General features: G+C 42.5%; 1 protein-coding gene across 2 annotated transcripts; it reads left to right on the top strand.

Moving 5' to 3' along the window:
* Window positions 1-331: 331 nt before the first annotated feature.
* On the top strand, window positions 332-24,553 carry LOC101172193 (PEX5-related protein). Of its 2 annotated transcripts, XM_011486262.3 has the most exons (14): window positions 332-670; window positions 8,536-8,631; window positions 9,479-9,593; window positions 11,384-11,587; window positions 12,021-12,141; window positions 14,470-14,557; window positions 15,676-15,774; window positions 16,640-16,759; window positions 18,046-18,189; window positions 18,268-18,338; window positions 18,412-18,627; window positions 18,808-18,973; window positions 22,429-22,586; window positions 22,662-24,553. In XM_011486262.3, the coding sequence occupies exons 1-14, from the start codon at window positions 656-658 to the stop codon at window positions 22,858-22,860; spliced, it is 1,812 nt and encodes a 603-aa protein (XP_011484564.1). In that variant the 5' UTR covers window positions 332-655; the 3' UTR covers window positions 22,861-24,553. The 2 variants fall into 2 exon arrangements, with proteins under 2 accessions (XP_011484564.1, XP_011484565.1); XM_011486263.3 differs by lacking the exon at window positions 8,536-8,631.
* Window positions 24,554-26,393: the final 1,840 nt, after the last annotated feature.

Here is a 26,393-nt window from a genome sequence, read left to right as displayed (position 1 = left end):
AACAAAAAGTGAAGAGCTTTACCGCAAATAAGGTTTTTTAAGGGGACCGTGGGGGGGGGGGGGCAATAATTATAAAATATTGCAAGCATCGTAAATAATTAAATATAAAAGAATATTGAAGTTTGGTGTTTCTTTAATAAAGAACAAATCACCCTATCTGGTGAGTTTAGCTGAGGATCTTTGATATATTTTTAAATAAAAGCTACATTCATATTTTTGTTTTTAAGACTTTCCTAGTGAAATTGAAAAATTATCGTTAAGTGCATTTTATTTTTAAAGTCTCTACCGGAAGTTTGCGTCTCGGACACCTGAGCTCGGGAAAGATCGGAGCGCTTCGACTCCGCTCGGTATATTTTCATCACACAGTCCATCAGAGCGCAGGCAGATGCAAACTGGACCCTGCTGAAGCGAGAACGGGCTGGACGCAGCGGGACCTGAACGGGACGGTGCGACGGGCCGGACCAGGACGGCGCAGGGGTACCGGGATCGGACCAGGACGGCACTGTGGGACCCGGACCTGACCGGGACGGTTAGGTTGGATCAGGACTACGAGGTTTAAGCAGAGGCTGTATCTTGGTTACGGAGCTGGGTTGGAGTGCACTTCTGCCAGGCGCCTGCAGCTCCAGCTGCGTGCCGCTGAGCCGGATACGGAACCATGTACCCGGTCCAGGTGAGTTCCTACCTGAGTTTAGACTGTCATACTAGTGATCCAAAGCAGAACCATGTTGGACAAAAGAGCAGGTTCCATCAGAATACTCCACATCATTATAAATAGGGATTATAGATCCAGAACAGAGTCCAGCTGAGTTTCTGCTGACAATCAGAACCAGCAGACCCGGATGATCTGAAATGTCAGGAGCTTCACTTGGTTCTGCTCGGTTCTTCTATCGTTAAGAAACAAGTTTGTCAAGCAGCTGCAGATCTCAGGTCTGAGCTGGATCTGGATACAGTTCTGGTCCACTGGGTCGGATTGGAACTGCAATTCAATTGTTCAGATATCTTAACTTTTGATAACAACAATTCTGCAATAGAATTCTGATCAGAACGATCAGAACCGAGGTTCCTGTCTCCTCTGGAGTCCCCACAGCTGCAGCAGCTGTGTCCCCTGCTGTGTAAATGCAGATTTACAGTTTAATCACTGTGAGCTGCAGCCGCTGTCACTCCCGCCACCTTAAGCCTCTCATCAGCTTCAAACATCTCGCTGCCTCATCTCTGACAGAACCAGAACACATTTCCAAACCGGCAGCTGCTGCTTTTATTAAGGCAGCTTTCTAAATGTACATCAGCAGAGAAACAGCTGATTCTGGGATTCTGGGAGGGAGACGTCTGCTGAGGCTCCAAGAGGTTCTGGTTAACATTTAGGCACATAAAAAGTTCTGCTGTTCTTTGTTGATGACATCATTATGGGAATTAAAAGAACTTTTGAGAATCTTTGTAACCCCCCTGCTCTTTGTTAGCAGCAGCAAGACCAAAGATTAAAAAAAAAAAAAAAAGGTTTGATCTTGTAGGATCTCCACCCACCATCACTCTGTACAATCCTGATTGTTCACCAAGACTGACTTCTACCTGCCCACATCCAGGCCTGAGTGCAGACGTCCCTCCATCCACAGATGGTGGCAGCCTACCCTTCTTTAATTGTGTTTCCAGTAGGGGCGAAACGATTCATTTTAACGACAATTCGTTTCATATCATGATTTGTGGTTGACGGTCCGATTCACTGACCGAAAATCAATCCAAGACATCTTTAGCCAAAAATTCCCCCAGTGTGACTCGGAGTTAAATATCTGGATACTGAACACTGCAGGGGAAGTTTTCCACATTCCTTGTATTTTTTGCAACATAATCTTGTGGAAATTAAATATGTTTACAAACAAACAAACAAGTAAACAAGAATTAATGGTGAGTCCATTCACATTTTAGTTCAGCCCACTGTTGTTTCACATCAAGATAATCCAAAGGTAACATTAATAGAACATTCTACCACACTGTATGCCCTAATGTCTTCAAAATGTTTCCACACATTGGACTGGAATGATGGATTGATCACTTTTTGCTGCATCGCATGTGTGTTGTCTGCTTGGCCGTTTTTACATTATAGTAAAATAAACCTACTGCGTCTATATCCAAATGGCATTTTCCAATACCATTTTGGTTGTTTAATATTGGAAAATAAAATCAATTTAACCTTTGTGCTATCCTAGGCGCTTTGACATTGGGAGTAGGGTCATCTAGACCCACTTGACAGTGCACTGAACCTTTTTTCTTTAATGATTTGTGATCTTCACTGGTGTCCATGGATTACATGAAATCTTTCCACCTTTATCATGGTAGGGAGAACACGTCAATGGTCATCTTGACCCTGTAAGATAGCACAAGGGATAATCGATTACCAAGGCATAGGCCGATTTGATCCAATTAACAACTTGCCTCAGACAGATCGATCTGGTTGGCATAGAATAGAAATTGATTCATCGATTTATTGGTTAATCATTACACCCCTAATTAACATCCACCAGGGACACAATGATACAGTTTCCTTACGATTCAGTGCAAACCCCCTTTATTGGGTTAAGGTTTTATTTCAGTTCGATATATAATTTGTGTATTACCAAACAACAACAGAATTCAGATTTTTTTTCTTTTTTTTTGCTATTGAGCAAACAGTAACAGAGAAGAAACGGGGTGGGACACAGGGTGGCCGTGGTGTTGCAGTGTCCTTAGGCAAGACACTGAACGCCTCATTGCTCCTGGTTATAGGTTGGTGACAGTGTGGCATCAGTGTATGAATGTGTGTGAATGAGACTGTGACTGTAAAGCACCGTGGGCTTTCTAAGAAGGTCGGAAAGCGCTGTACAAGTATACACCATTTACCCTTTTACCATTCAAGAAACAGCTTTCATTTGGCTGACACTAAGCCTGCTGTAATGTAATAAAACAACAAATAATAAATCCTTCTTACACACGTGTTTGACACCAAACATACTGGTGTACTGTACGGATGCAACGATTCACTTTCCCCATGATTTGGTTGAATGGTGTAGCATACGGTTCAGTTTTAAACCAAGAATTGTGGCATCCCTACCATCCACCCAGGCATCAAAGTAGGAGATGTATATGAGTGAATGAAAAAGTCTTATAAACAAATATCATTTTTTGATTTCTTTTGCACAATGTTGTTTGCAATATTGCAAGGGTGGTTTAACGTTTTTAACATAAGGGGGTCATGGATACATGACTGATGCCATAGTTCTGGAGAATCATCATGTTTAGCAATCGCAGCAGTTCTTTATAGGACCTCGGAAAAGTGATCTGGTACACCTCTGTAAGCCGGGCCATGGTGCAGTTCCCTTGCTCTTGTTCCAGCACAGAACAGAGCAAATACTGCAGACAAAGCAACCGGACTCTGGGGTCAAACTAACCTGAGTATGGGGCAGAAATTGAGTTTGAGATTCCTTTCACTGGTGCTGAGGATGGTGGACGGTAGCTTCATTGATGGGCCTGAATTTTGGGTTCGGTATCACAGATGTATGTGTGCGTGTTCCTCGCTACAGATGTTGTGTAAAATTACACTTAAACTTAGGAGCCTCACACACAGAAGGGACTTTCGGCTGACTGAACATCTGAAATCAGATTTGAGCTCCGACAGTGAACGCCTCGCTTTGATCCTCTGCAGCAGAGTGAAGATGAGACAGCCTCGCTTTCATGTCTCTGTCAGGTCACTTCATGTCAAACCAGACCCAGCAGCTCGGCACTAAATGGACTGCATCTCATTGTACCGAGTGCTGGAGGAGTTAGATAATTGTACACAAAAAAACAAAAGATTAAAAAAAAGGAATAATGAAGATGACTACAAGAAAACACAAGAGAGACGAGATAAGAAGGTTTATTTTAAACACAGAAGAACGTGAAATAGACATCAGTTTGCAGCTGCAACTAAAATAGAAGTTCTATCAAATCAAAGCTGAGAAAAATGGAAAACAATCAGTAAAAGAATGAAATGTCTTTCAAAATTAGATGCCATTAAACATGACAGGTCTGAAATAGAGCAACATTTTCTCATTACACGATTCTTTCTTCTGGCACATGTCATTTTGGAAAATATTTCCATCCCTCAACGCCACATCCTGCTGCATTCACTGAAGCTCGAAATGTGGAGCTTCTCCATGTGAGGAAACATCCCTGCTGTTGTTAAGAGACTTCTGCTGAAAGACCTCTGAGAAAACGATGATTGACGAGGAACCTTCCCAACCAAAAGGTTTGGCCTCATTAGGTTTGGTTTAGTTCAGCGATAGTTTTCATCTGTTAGTTAAGAAGTTGTATTCATAGCAGTATAGCATTTCAAACAACAGTTGTCCACCTCAGAGTGGGTTGATACTGAACCCACAATTGTGGAAACTCAGCTGAAGTCTGTCTTTGCTAGCGTGTGCTCGCTTTGAGTTTTGTGACAGTTTCTGCTTATTTTGTTGGTTCACCAACGTCAGTAAATCTGAGGAGAAGGAGGATTGGTTTATGTCACCAAGGTAACACTTTTCTGCAGAAAACCTGCAGTTTGTCTCCTGAACTCACACTTTATTTCCGGTGCCTGGTCTAGGAAATGGAGCTAAAGCCGTTTGGCTGCTTCATGTGACTTTGAGCAGGTTTTCATGTAGGCTGGGTGGTTTGGGGGTTCAGCACAATTTATATGAAACCTACAGAGAACAATGCTAAATAGGAACTATGGATTTAGCAACTGGTTTTAGATCCATGTGTCCTCAGAAGTGTGTTGTTTTTGTGTTTGTTTCAGTTTTTTGTTATATGCATATATATGTGTTTTGTTTTTTACGTGTCTTGTTATTTGTGTCTATGTCTTTGGGGTTATTTGTCGCCTGTGTGTTTGACATTTTTGTATTTTTAGTGTATTTTAAGGCATGTGTTTGGTTATTACGTTTTTTCATTTGTGTATTTGCTATTGGTGGGGAGTTTTCTGACTTCTGTGTTTTGTCATTATTGTGTGTTTTTGCTTGTTTTTGTCATTTGAGTGTTTGGCAAAGTTGCATAATTTTTTGTTTTTTGCAGTTTTGTCATCTGTGTTTTGTCATTTATGTGTTCTGTTTATTACACAAACACACCACACAGGGACATGTGCATACAGACACACACACACACACACATAAAAGGTTCTTTTCTGCTCACAGATTTCTCGTCTCGTGTTTCCATAAATTTGCTGACAGGGCGACGGACTTTGCGTTCTGTTTAATCCCAAGAACATCACCCAAGAAGAAAATCTCATTCATCTGCCGTGTTTTAATCTTCAATATTCATAACGTTTCTGCCATCATGCTGAAGAGGATCAGCATCTCTTCATCTCATTTGTTGTCTCCACAAGCTCATTGTCTGCTGTCCTGAGAGACACAAGCTCGCGCCTCCTTCAGATCCTTTAGGAGAAGATTTCTTCCTAAAATGAGGCAAACAGCCATACAGAAACACCACAGCCTTTACTGTGCTCTCAATGAACGAGCAAAGACACAGTCCAGCTTGACTCTATAGAGCTCTGGTCTCAGAGAAAAAGGCTCTAAATATCATAAAACAATCGCTTAGGCATTTCAGAAAGGAATAGTGATGGCCAGGAAGACCAGGAGCTTTTCAGATTTTACACGCCTCAGCCTGGCGTTAAGACCATCGACGAGTGGAGACGTGCATCGTGTCGACATGGAGATGAGGTTCTGGTGGTTTAGGCTTGTTCAGCGAACTACTTTGTATTCTTTAAAGCTTACTGTTTTTTGTATATTATTTTCGATTTTTTAGTAAAATGTGATCATTTCATCAGCGCTGAATCAGCATTTACTCTCTTTGAATCCTCTTCTGAACATTCTTTTAATCCATTTATTCATTTTCCAAACCCACTAAATCCCTTTTGGGGTCACAATATCACTGGAGCCTCTCCCTGTTACCACTGGGCAAAGACAAGCTGCACCCTTGACAGGTCGCCCATTTGAAGCAGGGTCACACACGTACAAACCCACACATTCATGCCTAAGGACTATTTAGACCCACCAGTTAACCTATGAAGCATGTTTTTGGACTGTGGGAGGAAGCCGGAGAGATAAAAAAAAACCCACACATACACATGGAGAACATGCAAACTATACACAGAAAAACCCATCCAGAAATCGAACTACGAACTTTTTCTGTGAGGTGAGAGTGGTAACCACCTCCCTAAGTCCAAAAACATTCTTCATTGGTTGATTGGTTATTCTAATTTGTCCCTAGGTGTGCATGTGAGTGTGTTTGATCCGGCAACGGACTGGTGAATTGTCCTTGTTTTACCCAGCCAGCACCCAACAGCAGCTGGGATAAGGTCCAGCAAACCCATCAGCCCTAAACGGATTCAACGGGTTATGGATGGGAGGATTTGGTTTGGAGATTTTAGAAGGTAAAAAAAGAAGAAAGAAGGTAGTGGTGCAGGTGAGGTGAAAAGGGAGAGCTGTAAATGCTTTCTTTTCTCGCGCTCACCTCGTTCTGGCGGTGTGCTCAGTGTGTTAGTGGAAGCTTCTTTCCATTGTTTGATGCTAACATTTTTCAAAGAAGTTAATCTGAGAATGACAGCCTCTGGGTGAAGAGGAGGTCAGACCTTGAACCCGGCCCTGAGTGTCCTCTGCAGGCTCCTGTAGTCTGTAGTTACAGTGTGGCTGACCCAAACGTAGCCGCTGGGGATGCTCTGACTTCCATGATGAATTAGCTGCTGCAGGTTATAAATATCTGGTCTCTTGAGGGCTGCTGCTGTCCTCAGCACACTCGCTTCTTCTGAGCAGCATCAACCGTGAAGACTCAGCTGCAGAATCTGAAACCCAGAGCCACAACTCAGGCTTTCTTCTTCTGCCACAGAAAAAACTGCAGGGAATCATGAAGATTCATCCAGTTTATTCATGCTGGAGAATGGCTTAAAACGCCCAACAGCAGCCCGGCCCTCAGGAGTTGCAGTCCTGATCCATCACAGTTCACGGAAATGCTCTTCAGTCCTGATCCTTCTTCTTTGAGGACAAAACCTTCACCTGCTGCCCAACAAACCCCGCCCACAAGCAGGAGGCAGGAAGGCAAGTCAGTCACTGCTGTTAGTGATGATGAAATGAAAGGATGGTGATGGTGAAGAAAGGCAGGCGGAGCTGGAAGGATCTGCTCTCAGATCAGCTGCTCGCAGGACTGTTTGCTCAGCACAACAGCAGGTTATTTTTAGACGCACAACATCAACACGCACACACACTCTGGGTTCACAGCTGGGTGGCGGACACTGACAGAGTGAGGAAGATTAGAGCAAGCACTACAAGCATAGGATGAAGAGTGCTCCTCTTCCTCTGTGCGCGTGTGTTTGCACGGCCTTGAGCTCCCCTCAGCCCCCCCTGGGTCCTGCGTACCGTGGACCCACAGCCCCCAGCATGCCGCAGCCCCCCGGTCTGCCGGCTCCTCCTCTGCCTGCGCTGGCAGAGGATTGATAAAACGGTTGGACTTAGCCGAGCAGCCCGCCATCACTAGCCGACTGACGGACAGTGACATCATCACAACCATTGTCATGCCTCTCTGTGCTGTCACTCATCATATGATGAGGAGCAGGTGAGCCCCACGCCTGCTGTTGTAACAGGAAGTGAGGTCAGAGGGTGTTTTTTAAAACATCCACCACAGATTAGACCTGCAGAGGGATTAGTGTTCACAAAAAGTTAAAAGAACCTGGTTTTGGTTTTTTATATTTTTAAAAGACATTAAAAAATTAAACAGTTTTATAATTAATTTATTGACTATGTCTGAATTCCTGAACTCCTCACTACTTAGTGCACTATTTAGTGTATACGCTTTTATCATCAGAACAAAGTGGATTCATAAATATTTGTTGTAAAATTCTTTTGTTTGCATTTTCATTTTCGTGAAATCAGTGACGTCTTGTTTACCATTAAAAAAACAAAAAACCTAGTGAGGATGGTGTCTGAATTGCTTTTAAAAATCATGGCACTAGATAGTTTTTGAGTAGTTAGGGAGTCAGAAGTGTTATTTGGACATAGCCCTTTTTTTATATACTGAGTAATAAGGTTGTATTTTTTTTGAAGAAACACAAGAGTCAGACTGATAAGGAACCAGACTACTAACATCAAGCCACTTAGTGGTAATAAAAAATAAAAAAATAGAAATGAAAAACACAAACTAGGTGGTGGATGCTTGTGAGAAAACAAACATTTGCTGATTTCTAAAAAATAATAAAATAAAATAAAATATTTAGATCTAGAAAAAAATGAAAATGAAGAGTTTAGGTTTGTTAAATTTGAAGCAAAGATAAGTGAGGAGGAGTCATCAGTTTTGCAGAGGATGAAGTCATCTGTGACAGCTGGTCTGCATCTGTTGTAAACAGAGCTCTGACCTTCATCAGTAAACACAGCAGGGGGGATGCCAGCTGACTTACGCTGGTTTGCTCCTGTGTCCATCAGCCAACTTGAAGGAGAACTTCGTTGTTTCGATGGAAACGTGTGTCCCGTGTGAAGCTGAGTGAACCTGTCAATCTGCCTGTTGTAGGGGAGGGGCCAAAGGGCAGTTGCCATGGTGCTGAAGGAGCTTCCTGGTAGAAAGGCGTCCTCTGAAGGGAACCCCCTCGCCACTGTGACAACAAAGGTTGGCATGACAACCATGCTCATTTGTGTAGCAGATTAGAAATGTTGCATTGTTGAAATGTTTCTGAATGTTTGCTTGCTTAATCCTGCAGCTTCATGTTTGCCTTTCTGTCCGAAAGGAAGGACAGCATTCTGTGATGGAGCCACAGAAAAATTCTTCTGAAGAAATTTCGGTTTATCTTCTAAACCTGTTTCGTCCTGTGGGGGGGGTCATGAGGTTGCTGGAGCCTATCCAGCTACTGTTGGGGCAAAGGCGGGGTACAACCTGGACAATTTGACAGTCTGCTGCAGAGCCTTACAGAGGCATACAACCACCCACACTCACATTCACACACTCATTTAGAGTGTGATTAACCTATAAATCATGTTTTTGGAATGTGGGAGGTTTGCAGAGATGGTCCAGATCACGGTTCAGAAGGCCATGTCGCCATATAGACCTGCTATAATCGATTCTCCAAAGCTATGGCATGAGTTGTGTAACCCCTACATTTTTAAAATGTTTAAAACCAAAACATAATCAAACAAGCCCTTCTTAAAGCTCTTCCAGTGGTGGACACTAAACCAATAAAAAGAGGGCATGCTACAACCTGCTGGAAGGGATGGTGGGCGGGACAGACCTGCATGGTCAGTGTGAGGCTGGACGGCTCCTGCACCTGCTGCCTAGAAGAATCACTTCTTTAGCTCTGGTCCGTTTTATGAAAATATATCTTTGATCTTCCTAACTGCTGATTGTGGAGCTTCCTTTTGGACACGTGCAGACGTTGGGTCATGAGACTGTGAGGCGGCAGGGGCTTGCAGACCTTAGACTCTTCACGCCCCGTCTCTCTGAACCTCTGTGTGTCCTCCAGCTGGTGGGTGAGCAGCAGGAAAGTCGGCCCCTACTGAGCCCCTCCATCGACGACTTCCTGTCTGAGAGTCGGAGTGAGTCTGCCTCCACCCGACCCCCCACCTCCAACACTGCAGGTAACTGTCCGCTAATTACTGCTAACTCTTCATCACCCCCAGATCCCTGCCAGGCTCTCAGCTGAAGCTTCAGCTCCATCAGGCTCATTGACCGAAGTGATAAACCTTTTCCTCTTGCACATCATCAACATGATGAACTGATTTTTTTTCCAATAAACTTTATTGCACATTTTTCAATTTACAGAAATTCACATTCAGTTGCACAATAAAGAAACAATTGTTAATATCAAACACACATATAAGAACAAACCACAATAATAAAAGTAGGCAAAGGCAAAGCAAAAAACAATTCAAAATAACAATGCTTTTGATATATTTTGATAAATTACTGTAGTTTTCTTGTTTTTGTTTGGAATGCCTTTAAGACACTTATAATAATCAGAAAAAGAATTTCAAAAAATACAAAACAAAAGGCATGTATTTTACCATTTACATAAATTAATGAAATGTTTCCATAAAATAATAAAATTAATGACATCAGAAATTCCCGGGTCCAGATTTTCCATAAAGAAATAACATCAGGTAAAGGGAAAAAGGGAATATTGAAAACTTTGAGTGACAACCAATTGTGAATATCAGTCCAAAATATTTTTATCTGGTTGGAACTGTAAAAGAGATGTTCTAACGTTTCACAAGATGAACTGATGCAATTCAGAATTTCAGACGCAGATAAAGTTGCTTTTAATGCCATCTGGGAAAAGTTAACGCCTGTCTCCTTTGTCCTAATGTTGACGGGCAGTTACCTGGTGGGTTTTAAGGATCATCACCTTCTTTGTGTCTAATTTTTTTTACACCTGCATTCATTCTGATGTCAGTTTAGACTGTTCAAATGCTTTGGAAAGACAACTGCTTCTTGCCAATGTTTGGAATTAAAATCCCTTTGTTTTGTTCTTGAAGAAGTTCCTGAATATTAATGCGGTCACGAGCCATGTCTGTTCTCCAGATGCTCTCACTGATGAAGACGAAGCGTTCTCCTCCTCATCTTTGCTCTCCTCTGACTTTCCAACTTCCTGCCTCCTCTGTTCCTCCTCGCCCTTCTCTAACTTTGTGTCCTTGGCTGTTCCTCTCCCCCCCTGTGCCCATCTGTCACCCCCCCCCCCTCTCAGCAGGTGCCTTAGCCTTCATTAACACCTCTGACCTCCTCCTCCTCCTTGTTGTTGGCAGCAGAGGTGAATTTACATAAAAGCGGTATTTGCTGTCAGGAAGCAGAGCTGCAGTTCTGACTGTGGCGCCGGCTCACGTTTCAGCTGAGCGCGCTGGAGCTGCTTTGTCATCGACGACGATCATGTGACCCACGAGAACAGGTTCTGTTATAGCTGACCGGGGTCACGTGGCGGACCCGACGCTGCAGATGCTCATCAGAACAATTTTTCTCAAATATCAAGTGAACAAGCGGAGAAGATGTTTAAGGACTGAGCAAAGTCATCATCGATTAGGAACCAGAAACTTTCGCAGTTCTCCTTCTGGAAACAGACCTGCCAATTTCTTGTCCATCTTTTTCTCTGCAGTCTGATCTGCTTTAAGATTTATTCCATGTGGCCTTGCCCAGTTTCCAACTTTTATCCAACTTTTGTTACAGTAACAAACTGTGAACAAAAGGCCAATAAACCGTGTAAACAAGGATTCAGGGGAGCCATCCTCTCAGTACCAACCACCAACTAGCAAACATGTGGCCTTGCTAATGGAGCGTCATGCTTCTTTCCTGGATCTTTATGTGCCTTTTAGTCCAAACTTGATCTGCATGAATCGTGTTAAGTTTGGATCCCAGATACATTGCAGTTCTGTTGCAGTTCTGTCCACAGCTCTGGACTTGGTGGACCTCAGTGACCCAGGTGAGAGCATCAGGAAGGACAGCAGGAGAAGTCCTCTGAGGAGAAAGGGCAGCTCTAAAAGTCCTCGACGCCGGGCGCGAGCAGACGAGACGGAGCTGGTTCAGGTGGAGGGGGAGCACCTGCCTGCCAGCCCAACACCTGAGAAGGTTTCTCTGGATTCAGGTCAGTTCCTCAGAGAGGAAGGATGGGCAACACCTGCTCCTATGTGTTGAATGGTGGTTTCTTTGTGTACCTTTATTGTCCTCTCATTTTTTACTTTTTCAGTTGATCCGTTCATTTTTTAAGCTGCTCATTTGTTGAAAGCTTTGAAATCAGTCAGTTGTGATTAAACCAAAGATCTGAGCTTTTAATGTGATGAGGTCTTCCTGTGTCACACCCTCGCAGCCTGATGGTGGGTGTGGCTCTGCTGTTTTCACCTTAAACTTGTGTAGCGATGGGGATTCTGCATCAAAGCTAACAAAAATAGACTTAGATCACATCAGTGCTCATCCTCTGTGTTGGATTTCCTTTTCTTTTCCCTTTGGTGTTGATGTTCTTGGGGCTGTGCGTTCCCGTTGCGATGGTTTCTAATGTAGTTTTCCTGTCTGCTCTGCAGTGAGCCTTTTCTCTCCTCTGGACAAATGGGACAAGGTACACATGGGCATGGAGGATGGAGGACGCAGGAGGAGATACGAGAAGAGATGCACCTCCCACCACTCATCCAGCGAGCTGCTGTGGTATGACGACCAAAGCTTGAGTTATGTTTGGCCTGCGAGAAATGTAGTTTTTAGAAAGACTTGAACATGATGGAGGTGAAGCAGTTGAGGCTTCCCTCTCCAGATCCAGACCTCAGCACAGATGTTTTCCTCCAAACAGTAGATGGAAATATGCCATCGTTTTGTTGGTTCACCATCCAGCAATAAATTAACCCTTTAACAACAGAGTTCTTTGAACTACTGTAACTCTTCCACTGTTTACGCAATTCATTTGATTTTTACACATTTTGACCCAGAGAAGAGCGAACTCAGAATCAGCTGGTTTATGCTGGTTTTACTTTACCGTACTACTGTAAACTGTTGCATTTCAGTGCAAAGCTGATTATTTCACTTCAGAATCCACTGGAATTACATTAATAGCTTAGATGGTTGAAGAGTTACAGTAATTCAAAGAATGTCAAAAGACACTGGAGATAAATCTCCGTTGTTAAAGACTCACTCAGATGAAAATGGTGTTCTTAAAATGTTCTTTAGATGTTTTTCTGATGATGGAGGACTTATTAGGGAAATTAAGCCAACATTTTCAATTCTGAGTATTTTTTTATTTAAATTACTGTGAATTAGAACCAGATGCAAAAATCCAGTTTGCAAAACTGTATCCGTCCCAGAGCAAAGCACGGGGCCTCGTGCATGGCCGCCAGAGCACGTCCATCAGACTTCATGATTTACTCCTCAGAGGTACATCAAAGGAGGAAGAACCATCTTGCAGATGGAAGAAAGCGCTGGACTGCTGTGACAGGCGGGTAGCAACTTCAAGTTGAATCCAAACTAATGAGGCACGCACAGCAGCAGCAGTGGATGCGTCGTCCCCACCCTGCAAACTGGTGGTGGCATGAGACCCCGAGTAAGAAGCCCAGAGGCTGGCAACGTCAAAGTACTCCCAAAACTCGGAATCTGAGGCCACCTCCGCAAGTGTGAGTGTAGCAGAAGGCCCGGCACGGTCACGGTGACCCTGCAACGCCATCAACGCCATTCACATGAGCCAGATCGGATGAAAGGTCCTCGACCGTGAGGGAAGGGCCATCAGAATCCCCCGGCCGGGCTCAAGGTTCTAGAGCAGGCAGCCCAGCAACCAAGACAAGCAACCAAATCACAACGGGGCACCACGACGGGGCACCAACAATGCACGGCAAAGGCCAGGGAAGGACGGCCTGAGCGGCCAAGAAGAAAGGGTCGGAACACCAGCAACCACGGCCACCGAGGCAAGCAGGAACACTGGAAGAACGGCTGCAAAAGAATAAGAAGAAGAAAAAAGAAACGCCACAAATGGCAAGCACCGGTTCAAGAGTGCCAAAGCGAAAACCGCCCGTGCAGCCTCTGGAGGGTGAGACACACTCGCAGCTCAAAATAAGACGTGGTGAGGCCACAAGCAGCAGGCAGAAAAATCTCACCAACGCAAGTGAAGACACATGGACCACGCACACGAGGGAGAAGTAGTCTGAGACCCCTACATTCAAGGTTCCTACTCCAAGTCCTACACTCTTGCCTTTCATTTTCTCTGCCTACAAACAGCTTTCTACTCTCCCTTTTTGACTAGTCAAACTTCTACCTGCACCCTGTAGGTCACCAGCACCAGTGGCAGTCGTTGTCAAGCCAAACCAAGACCGATCTGTAATTAAAGTTTTATTTGTGATGTCTTTGTTTGGTTTTGGTTTTGGTTTTACGTCTTTCCTGGCACAATCTTCTGCATTATCTGGGACCAAGACGAAACCACTGGATTGAGACCCCTTGTGGTTGCTTTGTGACATTTTATTCCAGTTAGGATCGCAAAAGCCATAGAGCTAAAATGTTCTTCATTAGCCTGACACAAACGGACGAGCCACATGGCCACAGGATCGTCCATCTTTATGTTTAAACTTTGAAACAACTGTTGGTAATTCATCTTCACCTTTGATTTGGAATTCACAGCTGAGAAGAGTTTGACTTTAGCAAATGTGTCAGAAACTTATAAGAACTGAATTTTTCAAGCCGTAGTGACACATAGTTTGTGATTATCTTGCAGTTGTGTTCCATGTGGCCTGTTCAGAAAGAGCAGAAATCAGCTTTGAGTCCTAACTTTTATTCTGATGGACAAAATGTTCCTTCCAATGTTCAGCAGACGAAAATAAACATGGGGAGGAATCGGAGTTAGCTCCTCTTCACTTTCATGTTTTGTTGAAAAGAACTTTGAGGACAGGGAGGAAGATGATAAATAAATAATGATCTGAGAGAAATGAGCACAAAAGGCTAACTTTGTGTGTTTTTGTAAACATTTTCTTTTCACTGTTTGACTTCTTTTTTCTTCTTCAGGTCTGCAGAGTTTAAGACGGATCATCTGATGAAAAGCAACTTTGACTTCCACAGCTTCGATGATCTGGAGTTCACGTCTTCTGCACAGGTGAGCTTCGCCGCCACCGGTGGCACAAACAAAAGGATAGAGCTGAACATTTCCAGGGCGCTGTAGTTGTTTTTTGCCCCAACATTCAATAAATTTTAATATATGTGAAAGTAAATTCTTAACTTACAGTTTTTTACAGCAAATGCTTTTCTTGATTAAAATAATACAAATGTTTCCCAGAAGATAGTTAAACTAGAGACAATTGGCATGTTATGTAACAATTCTGTACTGAGGATGGGGAATGGAATATATTTCTGGCTGGACTGTAAATAAATTTACATTTGCAATCAGCTATTATTTTCTCTGAATGTGTAAAAAATGATTTTTAGATTTCACCATTGCAGGACACCAATCCACCATCACTGTGACACAAACTAAGATGTAATCTGAGATGGAAACTAAGATAAACACCAAAACTAAGCAGAAGTGGTTTACAAATCACACTTACTTTACCCTTTAGTAACAACAAGAAAATTAAGATATAAATTGATACAAAATAAAATATAAAATACTTTGGTATACAATAACAAACTGTGACAGAAAAGTGAGACATGGAATCTAAAGTTATGTAAAGATGTCAACAAAGTCATGAACTACTGTGTAAACCGTCAGAAACCAGAACTCAAACTGTCTCACAAACTATGTTGTTAAAAACATAACCTATAGAATCTGGGTTGGAAGTCCAGACTCAGGAGGATGAAACTCTTACAGCTTTTTAATTTTGCAGTTATGTAAGCTTTGATGTAAACTAAACTGTAAACTGTCAGAGAGTAAAAAGATATTAACTCAAATGGGAGAAAGACGTAAACTAAAACACAAATATTGACCTACTTTGAGACGTAAAATAAGATGTTGGCAATGTTGTAAACTTAAATAATTGGGTGAACAAAGATCTAAACCGTGACATAAACATAAACCTAAAATGTGAGTAGAGACAGAGACTAAAACACAGCTAATACAAAAATTGCAAAGAAAACAAAAACTCAAAGATGCTGATAAAGCATTGTTGAGTTTTATCAGGGTTTTTTTCTGTTTGAGTGTCATGCTGATAGCTGTTGGCTGACCTTTCTGTGTCTGTGTGTGTATCTGTGTGCGTTTTCGTTTGTTTGTGTTTCCAGGATTGTGGCGCCTCCACACAGCGCCGGAGGACGCGCTCTCTCCTGCTCAGACACGAGTCTCAGGAGGATGAATTTGTGCGGGCAAAGGCTGCGGTGGAGGTGGGTTTTTGAGCTGGTTCAACCTAGCGATGATGTTAAATTCCTTCTAAAACCCTTACCCAGTCTGAAACTAGTGACAGAAGAACAGATCTGCATATGAAATAAAATAACCAGACGATTGGTCCTAGAACAGTTGTTCTTTGGTCTGAATTTTTATTTTCCACGTTAAGTTGAACTAAAACCGTTGACTGTACATGAGAACTGGAATGAGTGACCCTTCCCCCTGGTTTTCCAAACAGGAAGTACCCGCTGGTTATAAGAACCAAAATCCCATGGACCTCTATTGAGAAATAAACAGCTGATATAGTTATCAGTATAATCATTCTTGCTCTGACACCTTTTTTAACATGTTCTTGCTAATCCTAATTTTTTTATGATATTGTATCTGTATTGCAAGTTATTCCAGTTATAAACTGGCCAATAAGATGCCTCGATAAAAGTTTGTTGTCTCCAGTCAAAAATGTCAAAATGTTCGACAGACTCTTCTGTGATCATTTTGAAAATGGTAGGGGTGTGGCCTTCCAATAAAGTCGGCGAGAGTGGTTGCCATAGAAACGGTGACTCAGAACCTATTACATTAGTGTTAGCAGTAATATGGTTCATCTCTTTTACGTCATGGTCAAAAATCTTACAACTGCTGATCTTCACCACTTAAACTTTCTTCAAAACACTGCTGTGTGACTCCGCCCCCTTTTGCAACACCAGGATTTTTTTTCACACTTAGGTTTATAAATTCAAAAATGTGAATGGATCTAATGGGACTGATCATGTGCTGTGACATTGTTGTAGTCTAAATGTTGCAATGGTGCCTCCTACTGGTGAAAGTTGAGTTTAAATTGTGCTTTGTGTTTTCATTGTGTGACAGTCGGACACAGAGTTCTGGGATAAGATGCAGGCCGAGTGGGAGGAGCTTGCTCGGAGAAACTGGCTGGAGGAGTCTGAGGCTCAGAAACCGGCCCCGCCTACTGCCTCACCTGTGGAGAAGGTAACTCTCCTCTCTGTTGTTCGTGGGGCTCCTGAGGTCTTTATAAAACATCTGAGGCTAATTGTGGTCCTGAAGGACAAAACCCCGGTGCATTCATGTGCAATCAGAGAATTGTTAACCTGCTGTTTTCCCACAATGCCTCAGTAAGGTGCAGTCGCCGACAGATGATCACCTAAATGGATGTTTCTCATTAATCTGCAGCGTTAATCCTTTGACCTGACATCAGCGTCAGTGTCTGCATGCAGACGGTCGGTCAGCGGTAATCCCATATTAATCCCTTTCTGCGCAAAAGTTTACGTCGCTATGGCGACCTAGTGTTAAACATCTGCTGGCTCCCATAGATTTGATCAGTTTCTCTGATTCTGCTTTAGATTTTTTTCTTGCACTTCCTGTAAATCTTTCACAATAAAGGTTTCCATATGATGCTTTGGTTGAGCCACCAAACCTTTCTGTTTGACTCCAGATCAGTAGTAATGGCAGGGTCACATAATCTGGAAGATTATAAAAAAAATAATGCTGAAATTTGCAGTCAAATAATCTAAGGGATTTTGGGGCACTTTAAAGGCATTTTTTTCCTAAATGATATTGACATCTTGATAAAATATGACAATCACTTTTTGGCCTGTAACCCTTGTGCTATCCTAGGCACTTTAACGTTGGGAGTTGGGTCATCTAGACCCACTAGACAGTGCTCTGAACCTTTTTTCTTCAATGATTTGGGATCTTCACTGGTGTCCATGGATTACATGAAATCTTTTCACCTTTATCCACCTTTGTCATGGTAGGGAGAACACGTCACTGCAAGGGTGGGGTCATCTAAGATAGCACAAGGGTTAATAGACGCCATTTTTCTTTTTAATCAGTTTAAATACATAAATCCAGAGAACCATAGCCAATTAATTTAAAATTTCGTTTTAGATAAACCTTCAACTACTTGCATGATTTTTTTGTATATATTTTAAAATAAGCATTTTTAAGTAAAAGTTGTCTGAATCAGGCCATTGATTATTTATATATAGTTAGATAATTTACCACTGATAGAGAAAATATTTATTTTACTGGGGAAAGCTCCTTGCTGGTCACCAGGGGAACTAATGTGGCATTAATTGTGTTTTCAAAAGGGTTTCAATAATGAAGTCAGAGGCCTGCTCTTGGGTTAGGACCTGTGTGGCCTGTATTTTCAGGCAAAAACAGGACATTTGGACAGCAGTCAGATCCTTGTCCTCATCATGAAAGCTCATGTATGATCAGAAGCCTCAGACCGTCTTTTACTCTGGGTTCTTCAGAGTTACTACTTCAGTACCAACAACCCATACAAAGACTCGGCCAATGTCTTCACTGAGGGTCAGGAGAAAGCTCGAGAGGGAGACCTAAACACAGCAGTGCTGCTGCTGGAGGCTGCCATCCTGCAGGACCCGCAGGATGCAGAGGTGAGACACCACAACCCTATGGCTGGCTGATCGTGGCATGTCAGGTTTAAGCTCCTCCTCTTCTTTGTATGTGTGCAGGCCTGGCAGCTGTTGGGGATGACACAGGCTGAGAATGAGAATGAGCAGGCTGCTATTGTGTCCCTGCAGAGGTCAGACCCCTTACCCTAAAGGTCAAATAAGGCATGTCTGCTCTTGCTGTAACTGTCTGCTCACCTGCTGCAGGTGTCTGGAGCTCCGCCCCAACAACCTGCCTGCCCTGATGGCGCTGGCAGCAAGCTTCACCAACAGCGGCATGCAGCGTGAGGCGTGTGACGCGCTGCGGCGATGGATCAAGCACAACCCACGCTACCGACACCTGGACATGGACAGGTGGAGCTCGCAGCGCAACTCTCCAGCTGGCACGCCACACAGGAGCCCCCAGTGCTGCTCACCTGCCAGGTAAAACCCCCTGCAGGAGCAGAGCCTGTGATGACATCATATAGGGATGTGGCCACTAAAGACTGCATTTTCCTGTTCAGGGCGGTCAGCTGCACGATCCTGTCTGTATGGGCGGGGTGTCATCTGTACTCTCTTGTATGTGTGGAAAGGTCAGGTGCTTTATCTTGTGTGTCTGTTCAGGGGGGAGCTGCAGGAAGTGCTGTTCCTCTTTCAGGAAGCAGCTCTGCTGAATCTGGACTCAGTGGATCCGGACCTGCAGACTGGACTGGGAATCCTCTACAACCTGAGCTCAGACTTTGAGAAGGCGGTGGGGGCCTTCAGTGCGGCACTAACCGTCAGACCACAGGTGGAGCCCCCTAACACACACCCCTCATTTCTCTGCAGTGAGATAGACAGAGGAATTAATCTGTCAGTTGTTTTTGTGAGGACCACATGGATTCATAAAACCTTTTCAGTTTGAATCTCTAGCAGGTAAAGGATTGAAATCCCCTTGAAAGGACTTCAGCTCCTTGACGCCATGCCTGTATACAAAGTGAAGGGGGTGTGGTCTAGCTGTTTTTTTAATTGAGGGTCCAACACCACAGGAAACTGATCAATTGTTACCATGCTGCACTGAGAGAAAAGATTACTTACATTATTTCTGTTTCATTTATTATCTAATTCTAAGGAAGATTGTTTTGGAAATCTACAGGATTCTCTTCACCACTTCTGTCTATGACTCACTCTCTGCGTGTGGTAAAGGTCCACTCCACTAAAATGGTGTTTTTGGTGTTTTTAAAATGTTCTTCAGACATTTTTCTGATGAAGGAGGACATATATTCAGCAGACAAAAAAAATTGCAGATGGAAAAAGAGTTCATTTTTGATGGAGAAAATCTGCTGGTCGGGCCATAAGCTCAGGGGTATCAGCAAGGTGGTGGGGTTGCTCCACACCAACGGTTCCACCCACAACTCAGAGGGGAATTTCCAACAAACTATGTTTGCTCAGCAGAAACTATTTTCTAGAAAACAACAGAGATTTTTTTTAATTTAGGCTAAACGAACTGCATCATCATAATTAAAAGAACACTGGGAACACTTTTACAAAGATGATCGGGGTGGGTCTGTCCCATGTCTTACCTACATCCACTACCTTCTTAAAGCGATTGCTTTGGGCACTTGGTCATTAACTCAATAAATAAACCACCAAGCTAACAAAGTACAAAAACGAATGCCTTTGCGCAAAGTAAAAGAGGGAGGAACAATATACCGCAAATTTATCATTATTGCGACATCAAGCTGTGCAATACGCATACCGCAAAAGACGGCGAAAATCGCAATAAATGGTTACCTTAAATGTGCTAAAATAAACTCATGGCAGCTTAAAATATTGAACAAATGAAATAATTCCCTTTATGCATTTAACCAATCGGAATGACCCGTTTACGTTGTTGATCAATCAGATGAGCCCTTTTATGTTTGATGTTTGCCTCCTACGTCGACAAGGGTCATTTGGAGTATAATTTTTCAACTGTTGCAGTGAAATGGAAATTATGTTTTTGGTTGTTTTGCTATTTGTTTATATACAGCAAATTATATCGTTATCGCAATATTAATCACCAATATCACATATCGCGAGTTTTCCTCATATCGTGCAGCCCTACTTGATTACGTGGCCTTGCCCACCCACGTATGGGTACCACGACCGCCCTATATATTATAGCGGAGAAAAACAAAAACGTAAGCCATGAGTTCAGTTCCCCATACACCAAGCTGTAAAAAATCTACTGCTCGTCATGGCATCAACATGTCCTTTATTAAGGAAGTCATTGACAGCTTTCCTAAATAATTTACTTGCATTTTAAACAAATCCTTTGCCTTGCGCAACTTGAAGCTTTTTAACATTTAAAACAAAAAACATACACAGTATTGCAATAAAAACCCAACCCACCCTTCACCCATCCTACTTCACTCTTCACCCCCGTTAAAACATATGAAACGTGACCCCGCAAACAATTAATACTTAAAAAAATAACTTCTAAAATAAATTTAAGGCGTGGCTCTGGTGTGAGGAAAGAATATTTGGGAATCTATTCATACCAGGAGTCAGCTCAGCCATAGGAACATCGCCACAGTGCCCACCTAGACCATTACAGCAATGGGGTCCACTCCACAGCCGTGATGCTGCAACGTTAAACTCCAGCTGCCCCAGCGAGGACGACAACTCTGGGAACAAGCACCAACCGAGCCAGGACAGTCCTGGTAGAAAAGATCCCCACAAGAAATGCTGGGGTTAAAATCGTAAGAATATATGCTAAAATTAAATACATACGATAAAAAATGTAAAATTGAGAATAAGATAAAATGCATAAAGTGAAATTAAATACCGGTACATAAAATAACATATACTAAAACTAATAGAATAAATAACCAGTTAAAATGAACTAAAAGCTAAATTAAAACGGTGGGTCTTGAGCCTCTTCTTAAAAACCTCTACAGTCTCTGGGGCCCTGAGGCTCTCCGGCCGGCTGTTCCACAGGCGAGGACCGTAATGGCAGAAGTTTTTGTCCTCACCTTAGGAATAACTAAAAGTCCAGCCCTGGCCGACCTCAGGGTCCGCGAGGGCTCTTTATTTCTGTCTCTGTAGTTCTGTATTAGTTTTAAATTTGAAAGAGATGTTTTGGGTAAACCAGAGAGCGGGGCATTACAATAATCTAAATTACTAAATACAACAGCATCTCTGTGCTGGCAAGAGAGAGACTAGCAATGCTTTTGAGATGATTAGAAAAAAAAGTCAAAAACGTAACTAGAAAAATAATTACAAAACACAGATGTAAAAGGTTTTGATTTACTTGCATCAAGGATGTTTTTTTATTTGTTTGTATCTATTTGGTTTGTTAAACTGATCAGCATGGACATTGAAGGATATAGAGGGATAGGCATCTAATAAGCTTCATATGCATCTGCCTCTTTTTTTTGTATTGGTTGTTTGTTTATATTGTATTTTACATAAATAATACAAATGGCAAAATAAACCAATAAAATAAACCAACATAAAAAAAAAACTTTTGTTATTATTTTTAAAAGATATGTCTTTTTTTTTTTTTTTTTTTTTTTTTACTTGTCCTGTCCAACAGCTGGGCAGGCAGATGAGAGCTGAGGGCCTCTTGTGTTGGACATATTTTTAAAAATATCTGTCTTTACCCCGGATCCCGGATGTATTATTTTATTATAATATATTTACCATTTAAAAGGACTGTTTGTTAAAAATTGGTTTGTTGTCCAAATTAGGTTGGGTACCACAACTTTGAAAGGCTTCAAATAAGAACGAAACGCCCACTTTTCATTCTTTTGAATATGAACATCTGTATTTAGGGCTGCCGTGGTGCAGCAGCAGAGCGGTCGACCTCAGATCAGAACATCACAGGTTTGGTTCCCGGCCTGCCTGCCTATGTGTCAAAGTGTCCCTGGGCAAGACACTGAATACCATAATGTTCCTGGTAGTTATGAGTTGGCGCCAGTCTTAGGGAGTTGAGTGTGTGAATGTTGCATGGGTAAACAGGACTGTAAAGTGCCTTGGGTTTCAAGGCAGGAAGAAAAGCTTTATTTCATTAGAAGGGCGTTTTCCGTACCACTCAAAAAAAAAAACTATTTCAAAGCCTGTTGTGTCTGCTGACATCATTTTACCATTACTTCCACATCTGCAATAAAATGTTCTGATCAAATGAAAACAAAGAACGTCCACTGTCTGCAGTCATGAGGAGATCTTTCTTTCCTTCGGCAGTCTGTCTGCTGCGTTTCTGATCACCTGTCACTCCCTTAGGATTACCTGCTGTGGAACCGGCTGGGGGCGACGTTGGCAAACGGAAACCGCAGCGAGGAGGCGGTGGAGGCGTACACCCGAGCCCTAGAGCTGCAGCCCGGATTCATCCGCTCCCGATACAATCTGGGAATCACCTGCATCAACCTGGGAGCGCACAGGTAACTGAGACGACTACTGTCCCACAGCAGCTGACTGCTGATCCCTCTGACCTTGTTCTGGTTTTGGTTCCTCAGGGAGGCAGTCAGTAATTTCCTGACAGCTCTGAACCAGCAGAGGCGGAGTCAGAGCTGCAGCCATCAGCAGATGTCGGCCAACATCTGGGCCGCTTTGCGCATCGCCATCTCCATGATGGACCAGCCCGAGCTTTTCCAGGCTGCCAGCACGGGTGACCTGGACCTGCTGATTAGGGCGTTCCACGGGGGGGACGTGTGACCCGCCCCCCACAAGAAACCACTCAGTGAAGCCAAAGAGATGAGACGGCGCAGGATTGTCACGTCAAACCCTTTATAAACCCCCCAGTGCTTCTGCTGCCCCTCTGCTTTTTAAAGCCATTCAAGCCCCCAACCTGCTGCCCCGCCCTGCTGTGTTGTTGGTGGGCCGACACCATCCTTACCTTCAGAGCTCCTCAGATCCTCTTTGGTTCCTCAGCAGTTGCTCCTCCCCTTAGGTGACCTCCTGCCATCGGGGTTTATGCAGGTTTATCTGTTTACTGAGAGAAACGCAGAAAAAACTAAAAACTGATTCAGGACAGTTTTCATTTGGGATAAAATACAACAAATCTGTAGTTATTTAGAAATGTGAGGTGATTAAACGGTATGACAGGAAGTTATCTGAGGTCAGTTATCTTAAATAGTTGATCCAGACCTCATCTGATGCTCCTGCAGGAACCAGTTTCTCCTAACAGCTGCTGCTTTGCCTCTGTCTGTCAGCTGGTTTCAGTGCTACTCCACATGGAGAATGTGTCTGCAGAGAGAAGGGTCCCCAAATGTCTTCATAGTGATAGATAGATGGATGGATGGTTGATTGATAGGATGGATAATTCTACACAGCTCAAGAAGGTCCAACAAAGTCCTGGTGACTGTCCACATGTCCAGAAGAGGGCTCTGTCACTCAAAGCTTTCTGATTCGTGACTATAAAGTGTATTAGCCTCTTCTGGCTAAAGTAGCTTCCATCTTTCATTCCTGGTTCATGGCTTGTGTTTTTGTTTTCCTCTGTAAATGATGGAGTGATGTGTCAGATTGTATGCGAATGTGAATCCATGAGAGAAGGTGTAAGTTATAGGCATGCAGGACTTTCATGAAGCAGCAGGGACTAGAAGTGTGAGGCTCCAGAAATTGCTCAGGATGAAGGCTGCACACCATCATCATCAGTACTGCAGCTGACCTTGTTTGTGGAAAAAAGCCGTAAATGTCACATGATTTCTCATTAATGAGCACATTTTCATAGCAACCGCAGGAATGTGACATCACATCTGTCTCTTCTTTCATCACTTCCTGTTATCCCAAAGCTGCTTTTATTTTGAAAAAACTGTGTTGTACTAAAGCTTTTCATATGTACGGCACATATTAATCCTTCATTATAGCCAACGTTCTGTATGTGCATGCAGATATTTAACCTTTAGATTCAGTCTTTACTGAAGCACATTAAAGCAGGAACTCCTCGGAGTTGCTGTTAGGCATAGAGGCGGAGGTATAATGATGTGGAACTCTTTTAGTGCTGTTCAAACAGGAGCATGTTTCACAACTATTGACAAGGACAAGGCGATCACCTGCATTTTTTGCATGAAGAGGAGGAAGAACATGCTGGTTCAGCGGCACCCCCCTCCCTATAAAGCCATAAACCTCCAGTGGAGGACTGAATGAAGAAGCTCAGGAGCAGAATCCACAAAGACTCAGCATTGGCCCCTGTATTTTTGGTTTGATTGTTTCTTGAAGGGTTCAGCTAGACTTGTCTCTCCACATCTCCCCTTGAACTGTGGGGGTCAGGCAAAGCCCCCCCCCCCATCACTAAAGAGAGCGACCACCTCACTGTCCGCTCTTCATCTTTGCTGCTCTTCCTCACATCCTTGAACTTGGAATGATCAAATGTAATCTAATGTTTTACAGATTAAACTGTTAAACGTGATTCTTCATGTGGACTCAATCAATCGGTGTGGATAGATAACAGGAAGTTATTGAACCCCACTGAGAAGGAGCTTCAGATTCAGAAAACAGAAAAGCAGGTTTGAGCCTTTTTTCCTCATTTCCTTTGATAATCTTTAGAAAAATCCCACAATTCTTTGCAGTCCCCACTTTAAAATGTTGTGCTCAGGAAATACTTTTTATTACTGAAAACTATGTGCAGTTTAATAGGATGTTTTTAAAACTACATTTAATAGAAGACAGTTATTAACTAAACACGGCACATCTGGACTTCTAGACTGAGCAAGTTTGAGCTGAAAGGTTCTGGCCTTTTGTCTCTATTTAAGGTTTGTTTTCCAGGTTCATAGGTTTATGTATCCTTCTTTGGTATGCATGGCAACAGCAGAGAATGCAAAAATGCTGCCTCACATTAAAATAAGTTACAGAAATACTGGGTTCCCTTGAGGAGTAGATATTCAGGTTTAACTACTTAAGACATGAGTGGACTCTGCTTGTCTGAACGTATCACATTTTTGATGGTTATCATTTGATCTTGATGCTTGGTTTTCTTCTCAGATTGTTTGCTAATTGTTTCGCTACTGTGACCAGCTTAACCTGGTGTGGTTTGGCTGTGGATCTCTGGTGGAGAACCAAAAGAAGTTGTACATTTTTTACGCAGGAGGATTTAGATCAGGGGTTTGCGACCTGAGGCTCTAGAGCCATGTGTGGATCCGTCATCCCTCTGTGGCTATTTGCCTTTGAAGTAAAATGTTAAAAATTTCAATAAATAATGGGTTTGTAGTTTTGATTTATTTCTTTTAGTTAAGTAAATTTTGTTATTTAAATCTAAATTTTTAACATCTCAGCTAACTCAGAAAAATTACAGTTAGAGTGCTTTTTATTAAAATAGGTTTAAAGGACATATAGATTCTAAAAAAGGATTTTACACCAATGTTGTCATGTTTAGATTCTATAGAAAAAGGAGAAAAAGGATGACTGCCCACCGAAGTCTTAACGATGAAAAATGGTGTGCATCATTTGGCTTTCTTGTTTTTCTAATTCAAGTAAATCTGCTGAAGCAGGAGGATCTTCTGACAGATTTTTGGGTCTTTTATTTTGAAACGAATTTGTGAGTGCTGTTGTCAAAAGTAAAGTTAAAATCAATCCATAAAGAAAATTACAATTTTCAAATATTGTTAATATTTGAAAGCTACTTGTTATTAAATGAGTGGCTTAATGGCCACAGAAACAAAACTAAAGTGTATTTTTCTACACCGTTTTTCTGGCTCCCGGTTGGTTTTGTCAGTAAGAAACTGGAGCAAATGTCTCTTTTATCTTTAAATATTGCAAAACACTGATCTAGAACAAAAAGTTATTGGAAGAGCCCTTGGGGAAAAATAACTCTGGTCATATGACCCACCTCATATAAGTGTGATTTCTTTGGTTAAAGGTTCCGAACCGTCCCAAACTCTCTCTGAGCTAATCTAATTTATCGTCAAAGTGCATCAACTTTAGTTTAGCGGGGTTTCAACCTTTGTGTTTATTTGTCTGTGTTGCTGTGCAGGCTGCAGCAGTAGTTGTTTAAAGTCTGTTTGGTTTGTATTAATAATAAAAGAAAATGATGGACAGATGACTGAAAGGAATGTGTTTAGACATCTAACAGTATATTTATGAATGAAAACTCCACTTTTCCTATTGCTTATGCCAGCTTGTCTGCAGGTTTTTATGCTGATTCATGATGACGTGAACTACAGGATTAGTAATTTTCTTCCCCTTCAGGATGAACTCTGGATTTTCTGGATCAAAACTTTAGTTAAACAACCAAACTGAATTTCGTGAATGGT

Source organism: Oryzias latipes, chromosome 17, assembly GCF_002234675.1.
Source record: "Oryzias latipes chromosome 17, ASM223467v1".
Lineage (NCBI taxonomy): Eukaryota > Metazoa > Chordata > Actinopteri > Beloniformes > Adrianichthyidae > Oryzias > Oryzias latipes.
Note: the sequence above shows the minus strand (reverse complement) of the source record. Positions and strands in the feature narration are given on the sequence as shown.

Coding starts and splice junctions, on each gene's coding strand:
- LOC101172193 (XM_011486262.3), top strand. Junction 11,588..12,020: donor GAAGGTTTCTCTGGATTCAG/GTCAGTTCCTCA, acceptor TCTGCTCTGCAG/TGAGCCTTTTCTCTCCTCTG. Junction 12,142..14,469: donor TCATCCAGCGAGCTGCTGTG/GTATGACGACCA, acceptor TTTCTTCTTCAG/GTCTGCAGAGTTTAAGACGG.